Here is a 17423-nt window from a genome sequence, read left to right on the forward strand (position 1 = left end):
TAAAAGTTATTGTAATTTATAATGGCAATAGCTTAAACTTTTGTAGATAACTTGTGAAGATTATGTTCAGTGTATTTTATTGTGACGAAAATCCAAGAACAGAAGTGAAATATTAACACCTTTTTGTGACATTTGTAATAAAGCTTGAAACATTGAGAGAACATATTTGAACCAGTTGTTGTTGAATGGTTGCACAGATTGATGCTGTGGTGGCGCTGAGTGATGTTGTGGTAGCGAACGAGTGATGCTGTGGTAGCGCATAGTGATGTTGTGGTGCCCTAGAGTGATGCTGTGGTGCCCCCGAGTGATGCTGTGGTGCCCCCGAGTGATGCTGTGGTGCCCCCGAGTGATGCTGTGGTGCCCCAGAGTGATGCTGTGGTGCCCCAGAGTGATGCTGTGGTGCCCCAGAGTGATGCTGTGGTGCGCCAGAGTGATGCTGTGGTGCGCCCAGAGTGATGCTGTGGTGCCCCAGAGTGATGCTGTGGTGCCCCAGAGTGATGCTGTGGTGCCCCAGAGTGATGCTGTGGTGCGCCCGAGTGATGCTGTGGTGCCCCCGAGTGATGCTGTGGTGCCCCGAGTGATGCTGTGGTGCACCCGAGTGATGCTGTGGTGCCCCTGAGTGATGCTGTGGTGCCTCTGAGTGATGCTGTGGTGCCTCTGAGTGATGCTGTGGTGCCTCTGAGTGATGCTGTGGTGCCCCTGAGTGATGATGTATGCTATGCTATGTTTTGCTATCCTGCTTTGTTATGCTGTTTTGTTATGCTATGCTTCGTTGTGTTTTGTTATGCTATGCTATGTTTTGTTATGCTATGTTGTTTTGTTGTGTTTTATTATGCTGTGCTTTGTTTTTTCTATGCTATGTTTTGTTATGCTATGATTAGTTATGCAATGCTATGTTTTGTTGTGTTTTGTTATACTATGCTATTTTTTGCTATGCTATATGTTTTTTTTTTTATACTATGCTTTGCTATGCTATGTTTTGTTATGCTATGTTTTGTTGTATTTTGTTATGCTATGTTTTGTTGTATTTTGTTATGCTGTGCTTTGTTATGCTATGTTTTGTGAAACAATGTTGTGTTTTGTTATGCTATGCGGTGCTTTGTTTTGCTATGCTATGTTTTGTTATGCCTAGCTATTTTTTGTTGTTTTGTTATGCCATGTTTTGTTCAATGCAATAGGTCTCGCATTTGGAAAGTTTGAGCTATTGGTATTGTAAATGACAAATGTTTTATTTATGTGTTGGTTTTGAAAATAGCGAAATAGCTTTGTCATTTACAATGCCAATAGTTATAACTTTCGCAAATGTGACACCTATAGCATTTGTAATGCAATATGTGTTGTATTTATGTGACTTACATGTATTGATATTACAAATAACAATGGCTTTTAATTTTTTTGAATAATTAATACTTAAATAAAAGTTATTGTAATTTATAATGGCAATAGCTTAAACTTTTGTAGATAACTTGTGAAGATTATGTTCAGTGTATTTTATTGTGACGAAAATCCAAGAACAGAAGTGAAATATTAACACCTTTTTGTGACATTTGTAATAAAGCTTGAAACATTGAGAGAACATATTTGAACCAGTTGTTGTTGAATGGTTGCACAGATTGATGCTGTGGTGGCGCTGAGTGATGTTGTGGTAGCGAACGAGTGATGCTGTGGTAGCGCATAGTGATGCTGTGGTGCCCCCGAGTGATGCTGTGGTGCCCCCGAGTGATGCTGTGGTGCCCCAGAGTGATGCTGTGGTGCCCCAGAGTGATGCTGTGGTGCCCCAGAGTGATGCTGTGGTGCCCCAGAGTGATGCTGTGGTGCCCCAGAGTGATGCTGTGGTGCGCCCGAGTGATGCTGTGGTGCCCCCGAGTGATGCTGTGGTGCCCCGAGTGATGCTGTGGTGCGCCCGAGTGATGCTGTGGTGCCCCCGAGTGATGCTGTGGTGCCCCTGAGTGATGCTGTGGTGCCTCTGAGTGATGCTGTGGTGCCCCTGAGTGATGCTGTATGCTATGCTATGTTTTGCTATCCTGCTTTGTTATGCTGTTTTGTTATGCTATGCTTCGTTGTGTTTTGTTATGCTATGCTATGTTTTGTTATGCTATGTTGTTTTGTTGTCTTTTATTATGCTGTGCTTTGTTTTTTCTATGCTATGTTTTGTTATGCTATGATTAGTTATGCAATGCTATGTTTTGTTGTGTTTTGTTATACTATGCTATGTATTGCTATGCTATATGTTGTTTTGTTATACTATGCTTTGCTATGCCATGTTTTGTTATGCTATGCTATGTTTTGTTGTATTTTGTTATGCTATGTTTTGTTTTGTTATGCTGTGCTTTGTTATGCTATGTTTTGTGAAACAATGTTGTGTTTTGTTATGCTATGCGGTGCTTTGTTTTGTTATGCTATGTTTTGTTATGCCTAGCTATTTTTTGTTGTTTTGTTATGCCATGTTTTGTTGTGTTTTGTTATGATATGCTATGTTTTGTTATGTTATGCTATGTTTTGTTATGTTATGCTATGTTTTGATATGCTATGCTTTGTTATGCTATGTTTTGTGATGCTATGTTTTGTGATGCTATGTTTTGTTGTGTTTTGTTATGCTATGCTTTGTTTTGTTATGTCTAGCTATGTTTTGTTGTGTTTTGTTATGCTATACTATGTTTTCTTTTACTATGCTATGCTTTGCTATCCTGGTGTGTGGTTGTGTGTGTGTCGGGTTGTGTGTGTATGTGGCTGTGTGTGGGGGGTTGTGTGTATGGGGTTGTGTGTGGGTGTGTGTATGTGGGTGTGGGTATGTGTGTGGTTGTGTGTGGGGGGGGCTGTGGGGGTGTGTGGGGTTCAGAGTGTGGGTTTTTTTGTGGGTGTGTGGTTGTGTGTGTGGGGGTGTGTGTGGGGGGTTGTGTGTGTGGGGGGTTGTGTGGTGTGGGGGGCTGTATGGTGTGGGGGTTGTGTGGTGTGGGGTTGTGTGTGTGTGTGTGTGGGGTTGTGGTTGTGTGTGTGGGGGTTTGTGTGGTGTGGGTTGTGTGGGTGTGTGGGGGGGGGTTGTGTGTGTGTGCGCAAGATGTCGTTACCAAACTAGACAGCTGCACTGTATGGTAGATTTCAACCTTAAAAGTGCTATGATGCAGCGATCATTGTTCGTGCCATAGTTCTTTTTAATTTTTAGCCATGCTGGTGCTGCACAGCAGCTCTGCTGCTGGACAACCTAGCCACAAGCATCAAAAAGCCAAATCCTCACGTAGGTGAGACCTATTGGCTTTGCCACTGCTTGTTGTACTTTGCCTTTAATTCCCCAGACGTGGGGATAGCAGGTTCACTCTTCACAGGGTTTACACTGTGGCTTTAGCGGTAAGCCAGGCGTGTCACCATAGAATGTGAAAGGAAAGTGTTGTGTAGCGTTTCAATAACCCCTCAGCTCGCGCTCTCACCCACAGAGGTACCCAAAGCCTTTCCGTAAATTGGCAGCTTTACGCGGGCCTGCTGGAATGAGCCACCAAAATTCCTTAACGTGAAGGACTAGACCGTTTCTATCATTTCCCACACAAGCTGTGCTATCGACGGCCACTAGTCGGGGGAAATAGGAGGGCGAGTCTGCAAGGGCAGGAGGGCTATCGGGGGGAGCTGATGATCACTGAAGGCTGGCTCCCAGAGATGAGGCATGCTGTTCACCTGCCTGACAGACAATGGTGAATGGTCTGGTGAGTGGTGCTTTTCAGCCGGCATACACTGTGAGCAAAGCTCTCTGCCAGCAGGAAGACTAAGCCAGCACCAGCCCGGCAAGCCCAGACAGACACCGCCTGCATCACCCTGCCATCCGGTGCTAAGGGAAACTTACCGCCAACACGGAAACCCAGGACCCTGCACACCACGAGGCGCGCGAAAAATCATGAAGCACATGAGTGCCAGCACCGGCATCCCCTGCGATCCCCGCAGCCTCCTAGCAAGACCCGGCCTGAAGCGCTCCGGCCGGCCGCCCTCGCCTGCTGACACCCTACCTGCACATTGAAAAGACAGGCAGCAACAGGTACTCAAGCACCGCTCCCTCTGCCTCGTTTGCAGCGACCCGCGGTGTGACCCTGCGGGGCCTCCGGTAGCCCCCGCTTGGCAGTAAAGAGGTTGCCCGTCGTGCATACTGAGCCCTTGGAGAAGAGGAGAGTAATGCCGCACCATGTTCGGAATCCCCTGAGAAACAAGGCAAGCTAATGTGGCGGGGGAAGGTGTGGTAGCGTGTCAGAGTGTCACACACCACACGCAGGCCAAGCAGCCAGCGGAGAGAATGAGCCACTGGGAAATAATCACCAATACTTAAGCGTTCACAACGACACACTGAATCTGCCCTGACCTGCCTGGTATCAGTGCCCCTACCTGCCGGTAGGCGGTGGAATCTCCTCTGCATGTTTAGGGTCCCTCGCCTGCTCGAGAAAGTCTCCACCGCAAAACTCTACAGCAGCGGGACAATCAAAGCCGTCCCTGCAGGAAAGGCCCATTAGGCAGCATCGACCTCAGTCACAGGGCTCGTAAGCTAGCGCGGAAAAAACAAGGAGGGTCCATCAAATGCCTCCTTCCAGCAAGGAGAAGGATGCAACAATGAGAGAACAAGTCAAAACGAAACCTAAGAGCCGCGTGCGTGAGCTTCTACCGTAGACAGCTCATGTCGCGCGGCTCTTAGGTTTCGGTTTCCAAGGTGCATGGCAGAGTCGCGCTCGCACACATTCACAGCAAAAGCGTGCTCACGAGGCCAAATCCAGACGGAAAATGCGCGCCTCCGATTTGTGTCCCCATATTCAAGTATACTAAAGTATACAAGAGGTCCATCGCTACGCTCGACCTAAAAACCATTGCAAGTCGCTGCTCAGTTTTTGGCTCTGGGTTCGTTGGGTTCTTGGTGAACCTACAAGTCCTATATAACTCCATAATCAGTAAGGTCCAGGGGATGTAACGGTATATTGCTTTCAAAGAGCTGTCAGAATTCGAAATAGTTACAGTTGAAAACGTTGACACAGAAGGTTTTTTTTTTCAAGTAATTTTCAATTTTTTCTATATTGAACTGTTAGTTTCTACAAACAAACCTTGAAGGATCAACACAAATGACCACTTGCTAAATTCAGAATGTTGTCTAAAATGTATAGCTTTCCAGGATCCATTATTCCTTTCATACCCATTTCTACCCTTAATTGGATGGAGGTTGAAAGCACAAAAAATAGCAAAAATAGGCTATGCCCCAGAAAAATGCCAAAACTGTAAAAAATGTTGGTTTTCTGACAAAAGTCTGTCTTTCCCTAAAAGCTGGGAAATGGTGATTTGAACCCCACAAACCCTTGCTTGATACCATTTGCAGGGAAAATCCCAGATTCTTTCATTTGCAGCACTTTTTCCCCATTTTTAACAAACAAAAATTAATTTCGCTGTATTTTGGCTAATTTCTCCGTCCCCTCCAGGGGAATCCACAAACCCTGGGTACCTTTAGAATCCCCATGATGTTGGAAGAAAAGGAGGCAAATTTGGCGTGGATACCTTATGTGGTCAAAAAGTTACAGGGGCCTAAGTACGAACTACCCCAAATAGCCAAATAAAGGCTTAGCAGAGGGGGGAGGCCTAGCTGCGAAGGGGTTAATTACCCTACAAACACACAACAATGCTCTGCCTGAAACAGAAACCAAAAGCTGATATTTTGTTCCTCTTTATGCCTGTCAGCAGCTTAGAATCATTGACTACAGCAGGCAACCCAAATGGCCCCACTTCTGTGTCGAAAGGCTGGCGCCCTCCAAGCCCGGTTTGCACCATGGAGCCAATAATCAGTCCATCCCAGCAGTTATCGCCACCATTTCTCCCTCCAGCCTATGCCTGCTTAGCACCACAAACAATATATCAGAATGGAAAATACACTGCAGTAACCAGCTAAGTGGACAATGATTGTAAGAAACAAACACTGGATAATCTGAGTCCACAGCCCTGCTCGCTCACCCACTGTCGGTTATCCTTTCTGGCACATATTTTAAGCCCAAAAAACAGGAGTCGTGGGGAGTCTACGTACAAATTCACAGTACAACAGAATGTTTTTTAGATTACGTGATTGCATTGAACAATATAAACATACAGTTCCTCAGTTCGGTAACGTAACATAGAAAGAAATTATAACAATATAATTACTATTGATATAGACTGTAATACAAAAGGCATAAAATCATACAGACACTTTAGTTGCCAAGACGTGTTTCACGAATTAAATACCCTTTCTTCAGGGCTGGAAAGAAAAAAATATATATAAAAGAAATTACAGTTATGTTTTAACATCCACAGAAGTGCATTTTATTACAAAATTCTTGATTAAAAACTAGTCATTCTTATGACAGAAAAAATATTTACTTTTATGATATTTTCATTTTTGGGGTATTTAGAAAAAAAATATTTGTGTTTTGGGGTTTTTGGGGACAGGAGAGCTTCAGTCTGAGAGAAGTACCTGGTAGGCCTTATAAACAATTTTTGTAGAAATAAACTAAGAAATTAGGGTCTAGTGATATGTGAGACTGCACCGCTGAGTAGTTAATCAAGACTTTTGTAATATCATGCAATTCTGTGGCTACTAAATCACAATTGTAATTTATTTTATCTTTATTTTTTGTTTCCAGCCCTGAAGATGCTGTCTTTACTGTGCGGAACATGTGTTGGCAACTTCACTGTCTGTAAGATTTGTAGGCCTTTTCTATTACATTCTATACCAATACTACGTTGAAATGTACTAATTTGAGTGTTACGTTACCAAACTGAAGTATATATTTATATTTTTCCACACAAGCACGTAATATGAAAAACATTCTGTTGTGAACTTGTACGTAGACTCCCAATGACTCCTTGCTTTCTGTCATAAGAAATAACAAAGGAATCTGTGGAGCGGTTCAAGCCACCAGCTCACTGAAAACCATAAACTACGCTTTTGTCTCTCACACTTCTTCACCCATCCCACTGCTAAGCGCTGCGTCCCATAACACAATAACCACGCCTTGGTTGTCTTCACTCGTGACGTGGAAACACTTTCCACACAGGATCAAAACAATGACAACACACTTCCAACCACACACCTTACCTACACTTTGCAGCGAACTACACATGTAGGCATGCACTTCAGCGCCCCAGACAGGGGGAGTAAACGCTACACATGCGACGCAATACAGTACTACGTTTGTACAGCTGTTAATCAAGAAAGAACAGAGCTCGATAAACTACATCACCGGGACTTATCCACTTCTCGCGCAGGGCGTAGCTATCAACAGTGCAGCAAGTGCAGTGGCACCGGGCTCATTGCACCTCAATTATCTTCCTTTTTTTGTACCCAGCCAGGGTTAGGGGGGAATTCTCCTTGCTTGTGTTGGGGCCATGGTACCTTTACTAAGCGCTTCTCTACACTTCTCCCTCATCAACACAAAGCAGGCAGGTGACGTAGAGCACTGCGTGTAGCGGTGGAAAGGACCCCGGGCTCAACCCGTCTAGAACTGCTCCCAGACAGACAGGAAGGGATTAAATGGAGTCAAAGGTAGTTTGTGCATTTTGCGGTTTGTGTATCCCCTCGACCTACCACGTCTGGGAGTTTCTTCCAACGGGAAGAGCGCTGTTTACCAACTTTGTTAGTTGTTTACTTCCCCCTAAACGTCCAATCCAATCGGAGCTCCAGAATTAACCAACAACGTAAAACTTGGAAACTAATGCCAGATTAAAAAAATAATAATATTATACCTTTCAAAAAAGTGTGTGTGTGTGTGTGTGAGGGGTGGGGGTAACCACCTGGATAAATAAACCAGCCTGTACCCCAGAAGCAGACAGTGCATCAGCGGGTGGGAGGCTCAGAACAATGTAATCTTGTCAGCCCAGAGCCGCATGTGTGTTTGAAGTCGGGGGTGCTTCTGGTGTTTGTTGACTTTTGTAGTGAACTTTTGTGGATTTCCTCCCCCTGCAGTCCCGCCTGCCGCGGCCAGGGATCAGGCTCCTCCCATCAGCCCTGCCCGGGCTCAGGGAGGGCAGGGCAGAGTACAGGTCCCGCAGCGCACAGCTGATCACACACACAGACCCTGACAGCGCGACCCAGAGGGAGCGACAGGGCGACGAGCCCCGAAAATGAGGCAGAAGAAGTGGAAGAGGAAGGCCAAGTACCCCCGCCTGCGGCCGGGCGAGGACAAGGTCTCCTTCGTGCCCGAGGAGCTCCCCCCAGGCAGCGCCCAGACCCCGCAGGTGGAGGTGGGCACAGCCGCCACCTCGACCCCCGCCCGGAGCCCTGCCAGGACCCCCGCACCCAAGAAGGAGCCGGGGGGTGGACGCAAAGACAAGAAGAAGCGCTGCTCCAAAAAGGTGCACCTCGCCCCCCTCCCGGACAAGTACGAGCCCCTGGAGGAAGGAGGGGGCGAGCGAGAGAGTAAAGGGGAGAAGAAGAGCCGCAGGAAGCAGAAGGCGAAGAAGTATGCAAGGGTAAGAGCCCCCCGAAATGCAACGCACAGCCCGTGACTGCAGAAACATCCACCTGCAACAAGAGCTTGTTTTATGCAGCGCTTCGCGCCGCTTCTAAGCGCTGTAAATAGGAGTTGCTAATATTACCGAAACTAAAGTGTGCAGAGAGATCTTTGGGGCAAAATGCAACTAGTATTTTACTACCTGTTAACTTTCATCATGAATGGTTAGTGCATTTTTAATAGTAAAACCAAAAATAACACATTGCAAGCCATTCTGGACGATCTTCCATATACTGCACAGATTGGCACCTATTCAGATTCACAGGTCCACCTAACGCTCCCTGCAGCTCGTCCCTCCGTAGTTGTTCCATTGCATTCAGTTAATGGCAGCTGGCATTTATGTTGGCTCTGGCAAAACGACAAATTTGCAAAGAATTAGTACGTTATGCAAGTAGAAAATAATCGAGATTGCCGATCATTATCAGATGATTCCAGGTTAGTAAGACCCATATTTCCCGGCATGAGGTTTCTTGCATGTTTTCATGTGTGTTAGTTGGAGATGAACCAAGACTACAGTTCCCAGAATGCACTGATTTGTTGAATGAAAGCCTAGTACTGGAAACGGTGCTATAGTCAACTGGTTTCCACAATGTTGACTTCGAAGTTTGTGGAAGTCACATCAGGGTCACCCCGGTCTTAAATTTAAAAGTGAGTTTATTAAAAACATAGTAACACATAAGAATATGGAACAATATAGTAAAAACAATTATGCAAAGAATTAGACATAACTAAACAATTTGTCAGTGAAAAGAAAAACTATAAACTGTCTGAAATAAGAAGGGTTTGGTTGATCAAGCAGAAGAGCAAGTGTATTATATATACTTAAGTATATTAAATGAAAATGAAAGAAAAGTCCGGGGGTTACGGTACTCCTTGTCGGGCGGGTGTAGGTGCAAAGGAACGTTGTGCATTATCATCTGAGAACTGTGTAACAGGAGACCACAAGCTCTGACGTTTCAGGGCTAAAGACAAGGGAGAATTGTAACTTGTGTCAAATCTAGGATTATAGCAAACTGCAGACCCGACCTTAGAAGTCGGCTCCAGCACAGCTCTGAGGACCGGTGGTCAGTGGTCGGTGTTAGTTAATATCCCTCCCTGTGAGTTTTGAATGGTAATAAGCACACCATTCGCAAATCTAATAAACCCTTCCTATGCATTTCTTGATGGTTGCCATGGCAGCCTGTGGGACCGTGGGGTGTGTCACGCCGCGTGACCTCTCCAGACCCAAGGGCCGTGGTTGGAGTGAGACTTGACCGACAACCTGAACAGAAAGTTGAGTTTCCTGGTGTGATCAGCCCACTCAGCCCCGAGGAGGGGGACTGAGGTGTGTGGAAGCCGAGGAGGGCAAGCCATCAGTCCTGGGGGAAAGCCCACCCAGGGTCACCCTTGCCCCAAGGGCTAAAGCCTGCGATAGGCCAACGCAAGCCCGTCGATGTCTGCCAGACATATGTTCACCTTCCTCTTATATTTTTAGTTGAGGATACTTAGTACTTTAATTGCATTTATAAAGCGCTTACCACCTCTGACGGGGCGTTGAAGCGCTTTACTCCGAGACGAAAAGATACACGTTTCACATTTCTCCTGCTCCCGCATACTGCAGCATCTCGCCTGCAGTATGAGGGGCCCTGCTGGTTTTCTTGCATTTATCAAGCTGCATAACGGAGCTGGCGAGAGGGCAGTGCCCTGGCTCGTCTGTGACGCACCTTCCAGCTGCGCCTCAGAGCCGCGTATGGCCCACGGCTTTGGCCAGAGCCAGGATCGGCATAACTTGGTTCGCCCAGCAATAGAGAACAGACAACTTGTGCTGCCTTGGTTTGTCCACCAGTAGGGAACAGACAGCATGTGCTGCCTTGGTTCGCCCACCAATGGGGAACAGACACCGTATGCTGCCTTGGTTCGCCCACCAATGGGGAACAGACACCGTATGCTGCCTTGGTTCGCCCACCAATAGGGAACAGACACCTTATGCTGCCTTCGTTCGCCCACTAATGGGGAACAGACACCTTGTGCTGCCTTGGTTCGCCCACCAGTAGGGAACAGACACCTTATGCTGCCTTTGTTCGCCCACCAATAGGGAACAGACTCCTTGTGCTGCCTTGGTTCGCCCACCAATAGGGAACAGACACCGTATGCTGCCTTGGTTCGCCCACCAGTAGGGAACAGACAGCATGTGCTGCCTTGGTTCGCCCACCAATGGGGAACAGACACCGTATGCTGCCTTGGTTCGCCCACCAATAGAGAACAGACAACTTGTGCTGCCTTGGTTTGTCCACCAGTAGGGAACAGACAGCATGTGCTGCCTTGGTTCGCCCACCAATGGGGAACAGACACCGTATGCTGCCTTGGTTCGCCCACCAATAGGGAACAGACACCTTATGCTGCCTTCGTTCGCCCACTAATGGGGAACAGACACCTTGTGCTGCCTTGGTTCGCCCACCAGTAGGGAACAGACACCTTATGCTGCCTTTGTTCGCCCACCAATAGGGAACAGACTCCTTGTGCTGCCTTGGTTCGCCCACCAATAGGGAACAGACACCGTATGCTGCCTTGGTTCGCCCACCAGTAGGGAACAGACACCTTGTGCTGCCTTGGTTCGCCCACCAATGGGGAACAGACACCATGTGCTGCCTTGGTTCGCCCACTGGTAGGGAACAGACACCATGTGCTGCCTTGGTTCGCCCACCAGTAGGGAACAGACACCTTGTGCTGCCTTGGTTCGCCCACCAATGGGGAACAGAAACCTTGTGCTGCCTTGGTTCGCCCACCAGTAGGGAACAGACTCCTTGTGCTGCCTTGGTTCGCCCACCAATAGGGAACAGACACCATGTGCTACCTTGGTTCGCCCACCAATGGGGAACAGACACCTTATGCTGCCTTGGTTCGCCCACCAATGGGGAACAGACACCTTATGCTGCTTTGGTTCGCCCACCAATGGGGAACAGACACCTTATGCTGCCTTGGGTTGCCCATCAAGGGGGAACAGACACCTTATGCTGCCTTGGTTCGCCCACTAATGGGGAACAGCCACCTTGTGCTGCCTTGGTTCGCCCACCAGTAGGGAAGAGACACCATGTGGTGCCTTGGTTTCGCCCACCAGTAGGGAACAGACACCTTGTGCTGCCTTGGTTTGTCCACCAGTAGGGAACAGACTCCTTGTGCTGCCTTGGTTCGCCCACCAGTAGGGAACAGACACCATATGCTGGCTTGGTTCACTGACCAATAGGGAACAGACTCCTTGTGCTGCCTTGGTTCACCCACCAATAGGGACAGACACCTTGTGCTGCCTTGGTTCGCCCACCAATAGAGCACAGACTCCTTGTGCTGCCTTGGTTTGCCCACTAATAGGGAACAGACACCTTGTGCTGCCTTGGTTCGCCCACTAGTAGGGAACAGACATCTTGTGCTGCCTTGGTTCGCCCACCAGTAGGGGACAGACACCATGTGCTGCTTTAGTTCGCCCACCAATAGGGAACAGACACCTTGTGCTGCCTTGGTTCGCCCACCAGTAGGGGACAGACACCATGTGCTGCCTTGGTTCGCCGACCAATAGGGAACAGACACCATGTTCTGCCTTGGTTCGCCGACCAATAGGGAACAGACTCCTTGTGCTGCCTTGGTTCGCCCACCAGTAGGAAACAGACAACTTGTGCTACCTTGGTTCGCCCACCAATAGGGAACAGACTCCTTGTGCTGCCTTGGTTCGCCCACCAATAGGGACAGACACCTTGTGCTGCCTTGGTTCGCCCACCAATAGAGCACAGACTCCTTGTGCTGCCTTGGTTCGCTCACCAATAGGGAACAGACACTTTGTGCTGCCTTAGTTCGCCCACCCGTAGGGGACAGACACCATGTGCTGCCTTGGTTCGCCCACCAATAGGGAACAGACACCCTGTGCTGCCTTGGTTCGCCCACCAGTAGGGGACAGACGCCATGTGCTGCCTTGGTTCGCCGACCAATAGGGAACAGACACTATGTTCTGCCTTGGTTCACCGACCAATAGGGAACAGACTCCTTGTGCTTGGGCTGCCACACAGCACTTACCAAGTGGACACATGAGGTAGAAAGAGAGAGAAGGGGTGGGTTGTGGGGAATCTTACGTGTCCATAGAAATGAGCAGTACAGGCAGCTGCCTTGGTATCTTGTCCTAATGGTACCGGCTGAGTGCCAGGATGCAAAGCTGGCCTTTGGCTTATGAGTGGCAGGATGAAGTTAAAAGAACCATCCACTGAATAGGAATGACGTCTTTTCCCTAGTCCTGCGTCTCTATCAATCACCAGCAATGGCCATTCTAGAGTGATGCGTTGTTTGATGGCGCCTGCTTGGGTTTTAAGGACTGGTTGTGACGTCATTCACTCACTTGCCCCTTTAAAGATAATTAGGGAATCTGACAGGATTGCCAGAAATAGCATAAAGGGGCATCCAATGAATGTTGCTAATTGTGCATCATTAACCAAAGAGACATTCAGGTACCTTTATTGCTTCCGACTTTTCGTGATGCGGAAACAGGGATTATGTTCCTCTTACGTGAGGGCTCCTTCTAAATATGGTCTAAAAACAGCAGTGACTTGATCGGCCCCATGACTAAACAAACCAGTCTTAACACTGTGCACTGTCTCTGCCCATCTACCGCATCGCCTTTTGAGCTTTGTACTGATGTGGAGGAAATTCAGTTGTTTGTGAGGAACTGGAATCATTTCTATGTACCTAAAATATAGAACAAATAACACCGTAAGCTGCAGTACCCGAGTCCCCAATAGGTATTGTATTACGGCGCGTTTTTTTTAATTCTTATTTTCATCACGTAGGCCCTGTGTTGATTTTACAAAATCCGACCAGCCCTTCCCGTCGATTCCCGCGAGGATAAAAAGGAAATAGCTTGTAACAATGGCGATCGTCTCAAAATAAGACGAAAAAACAAACATCCTCAAGGGTGCCAGAAACCCGGACCTGAGCAGCCTTCCTTGTAAAATCAAACAGGATCTCTTCGGGGAAAATGCAAATGGCTACATCACAGCTCTATATCAAACAAGAAAATGGGGCTGTTGTCTACACACTAATATTTAGTTTCTATATAGCGCTTAATACGGTACGTATGTGGTTTCTAAGTGCTTTAAATAACAGATATTCCGATTACACAAACGATTGCGGGAGGATGGAAGACTGAGTCTGCCTTGATGGGCTTTGAACGTATTACCTTCTGGTCACTGTAGAGTGCCTGGCCAGCATTTAGCTAAAAGCCTCATTTGTGACTTGCAGAGTGCAGGGTGGAGATCAAAAACACCCGTGCGCTATTCTCGTCTTTGACCACACGTGCCGCCGAGCCACAAAAGGGTATATCTTTCAAAATTAGACTAGGGCACACCTAGCTATAATTTATACTTACTCTGACTGCTTCGCGTTAGCCTCGCACTTGTTGTTATAACATGCATTTTATGTAGCCCTTCTGTCTCTTCCAGGCATTAAGTTGTCTGCGGTTAACGGTCCTCGGAAGGATAGAAGGCTGAGTAGGCCCTGCTGGGATGGCAATTCGTGGCTTGTAGACCACTGGAGAGGTCCCCGAGTCATCTTGCCATCTGTGCTTGTATACTGAACTGACCCATTGTGGTGTCAAGCAGCTTCAGGAAATGAAATTCGCTTATAAACCTAATGCTCGCCTTTCTTCCCCTACCCTCTATATATTTATACATTTGCAGTTTTCTATAGCTGAACCAGAGAAGCAGAGTGCTGTACATAGTGTAGTTAAAAGTATAGGGATAATCAAGAAAGGAAAATACTTGGAGCACACCAGTCCGGGTAAATTTCCCTCCACAACCTGGTGCTCTAGTTTGTACAGGGCACCAGGAATGGCACGGCATACAGAACAAAGTTTCATCCTATGAATTAAAGTTGCGGTGGGATCTTATGAAAGGTGGCCCATAAAGTCACATTTTCATCAGTCTTTTCCGAGCTTCTGCAGTTGACTTTCTAAATCAGTCTTTCTTAAGCCCCTCTTGTGGCTCAGTGGGCGAATGCTCCACTGTAAGGGCTTGTATTCGACCTCCTGGTCACAGGTTCAAATCCTGACTGGTCCACCCAGACTTGCATCCTTCTGAGATCGATGAATGGTTTGGTAACAATAAACATCTATTTTCAGTGCCAAGATGCCCTCCTGTTAACAGCAGAATAGAGTCGAATCATGACCAGAATTCTATACACCCACTTCATATAGTATATTTTAGTATAGGTAGGAAATAAGAAGAATTTCACATTGTTTTTTATAACGTGATACTCTTTGGTAGCCCTTTTTCTTGAGGGTTCCCTTGCCCTACTCACCTTGTAATTGACACTCAAGTTGGTGCATTGTTCCACTCTCACCACATTTGGATCTTGGAAGCTTAACTTATATGTGTAGAGAAAAAGCCAGAACTACTTTGACAGATGTTTGTGAATCCCACTTAGTGCCGACGTAGTGGGGGTTCACAGTCGCATAGACCTCCCCTGACCACTCTATTTACTCACCCGTGGGCACACCCACTGGTGTAAACCAGGGTTTAATGTGTGACAGTGTTTGCTGGTGCTTGGCACCAGCATTTAATTCTTAACATTGCACTTTTGTACGTGTATAATCACGCAACATATACAGCACCAGCGCTTAGCACGAGTGCTTGTGTAATTTGTGACTTGTCCTAGGTGTAAGTCTGACTTCCTTCCACCTGTAAACACTCTTTTTACATCGCGCCTGTAGTACACGGCGCTGCTCAGTCACAGGGCTGTCGCAGGATCAGCTGCTGGGCAGGTTGCGGCCACATTCCTCCACACTGAGTGGAAAAAACACACCGAACCGACAGGAGGCCACTTTTCCTTTCTTTCTGCTTATCTGCAGAAAATTGCTCGTGACGCCTTACAGCCTTTTCTGTGACACGTATCTCTGGGCTTTACATCTCTGCCTTCGAACTATCTTATGCTCGCTGCCATCTTTCTTTGGGGGGTTTTGTAACGCCCTCCGCTCCTACTCCCCCCACATTTGACGCTGAAGGTTCCTTCTGAGATCTGGACTCTTTCCGGACTCTTTCCGGTCTCCCCTTCTGTTCGACCCGGTAGTGTATTCACTGACCGGCAGAGCTGGTTGTTTTGCTTTACGAGGTGCTCAGCAGCATTCCTGTCAGTTTGCCTGGAATGTGCAGCTTTTGCCCCTGGAATGGTTGACCATAAACAGTAAAGTAATTAGGCCAGTGGGAAATCTTCCAATCACAGCTCTAATGTACAGGGTCGGACTGAAGAAACAAACGCAGCCCTGGCAAACCCACTCGCAGGGGATGATGGAAGGGAGAACCAGCGAGGTGCACTCAGACCCAGAGCCCGGATGGTCTGGACCCCTGGGGCCTCCTGGAAATAGAAGAAAGCAGAAAAGAGCAAGAGTTATGCATAGCTTCAAAGAGACAGCCCAGGGGAGGGGATGTTATGTGGCGGCTCATTTATTCATTCACAAATGGACAGAGACAACTGATGCCCGAGGAAGGTGGGTATTTTTTAAAGGGCAATCATTGTCATAAGTGCAGCAGGTGCAGTGGCACAGAGGCCATTGGTTTGAAATGATGGCTGTAGTATTAGCCAGGTCACAGGGGTCCATTTTCCTTGTTTGTATTAGGGCCCAGGTTACCTTTGCTGTGCAAGGAACAAGGCCAAGCATCAAGGGGTGAAATGTGGGAAATGTTCCTTCTTTTTTTTATTTCTTTTACACAAAGGAGAAGGTAGCCTGCTTTGGGCCTCAGGCAGGCGCGCAACACCCATTGGGCTCACGGGGCTTCAGCCCCCCCCCCCCATCGTGTGTGTCAGCCCGGGCGGAGACAGGTTCGTGGGCTGGCGAGCATCTCATTGCAGCCGCACCCGAGTACTTAACAGGTCTTTAAAAAACCATTTACTCACCCCTTCTTACAGCCACTCTGTCTATGGTTGGAAGAATTAGCTCCCCCCAAAATATTTTTCAGCCCCCCCCTGAAATTTGGCTCTAGTTGCCCGCCTGGCCTCAGGCCTAGGAGTGATGGAGCAGTGGAACTGGTCGAGGAGAGGGCCTGCTTCGCAAGGCTTCAGGCTTCATTGGTTCTGTATTTGCAGTGCAGCCGGGGCCCAGTGCTGTGAGGGGCTAACTAAGCCTCATTTCCTTGCTTGCGTTAGGGCCCTCCCACAGTGCACCTCTGCTGTGCCAAGTTTGCTTTGGGTCTTGGACCAGTGGCCCAAAGAAGAGGAAACTGAAGTAGATGAGATACCTTAGCTGGTCCTCAGAGAGACAGCAGGGAGGTGGATGAAGAGAGAGGGGACTTGTTTTTAACAAACAACTGAGACTGCCCTCTTTGCAAGGCAAGAGCTATCATTAGTGAAATAGGTGCATAGGCACTGGTGCCCATGAGTGTGAGGCGCACTGCATCACAATTCTGACTGTCTTACTCTATAAAAGGGATTGGCTAAAATCAAACACGTGATCAACGCGGAAGCCTAAGAAGGAAAATCAAACGCCAGAGCCCGAAAACGCTAGAATGCAGAAAGAATGGTCGCAGAATGATTGATGACAGTAACATAAACTCCCAGAGACCCAAAGAAAAAAACACAAGCAAGGGAAGCATTGAAGTTCTGACAAATTACCAACACAGAACAACCTTGAAAGAAAGGTAACAGCAGAAACACTACCTCAAAGTCTGAGAGATATTCCAAAGCTTCTTTAACTGAAGGCTTACAACCAGTAACAGTATCCTACAAATTGAAAATACACCAGCCCTGAGGAAGAACTTCTTTTAGTATCCAGGTCCAAACACGAAGGTCGAAACGCGTCGGCATACTCTTCACCTAATTCCCCACATTGCACAAGGCCAAGAGTACCGCTTGAACTTTTGAAAAAAAGAATGTTAAGAAATTGATCGGTGAACTAATTACCAGTGGTTTAATCGCCATTAC

At 47.4% G+C, this 17423-nt stretch overlaps 1 protein-coding gene across 1 annotated transcript in view; it reads left to right on the top strand.

Moving 5' to 3' along the window:
* Positions 1–8020: 8020 nt before the first annotated feature.
* C6H1orf115 (chromosome 6 C1orf115 homolog) overlaps positions 8021–17423 on the top strand; it is a 64197-nt gene continuing 54794 nt past the window's right edge. The window contains exon 1 of the mRNA XM_086927929.1: positions 8021–8454. Coding sequence (XP_086784055.1) covers positions 8107–8454 — 348 coding nt within the window. The 5' untranslated portion in view covers positions 8021–8106. The remainder of the gene's footprint in view (positions 8455–17423) is intronic.

This window comes from Lissotriton vulgaris, chromosome 6, assembly GCF_964263255.1.
Source record: "Lissotriton vulgaris chromosome 6, aLisVul1.2, whole genome shotgun sequence".
NCBI classification, from domain to species: Eukaryota; Metazoa; Chordata; class Amphibia; order Caudata; family Salamandridae; genus Lissotriton; species Lissotriton vulgaris.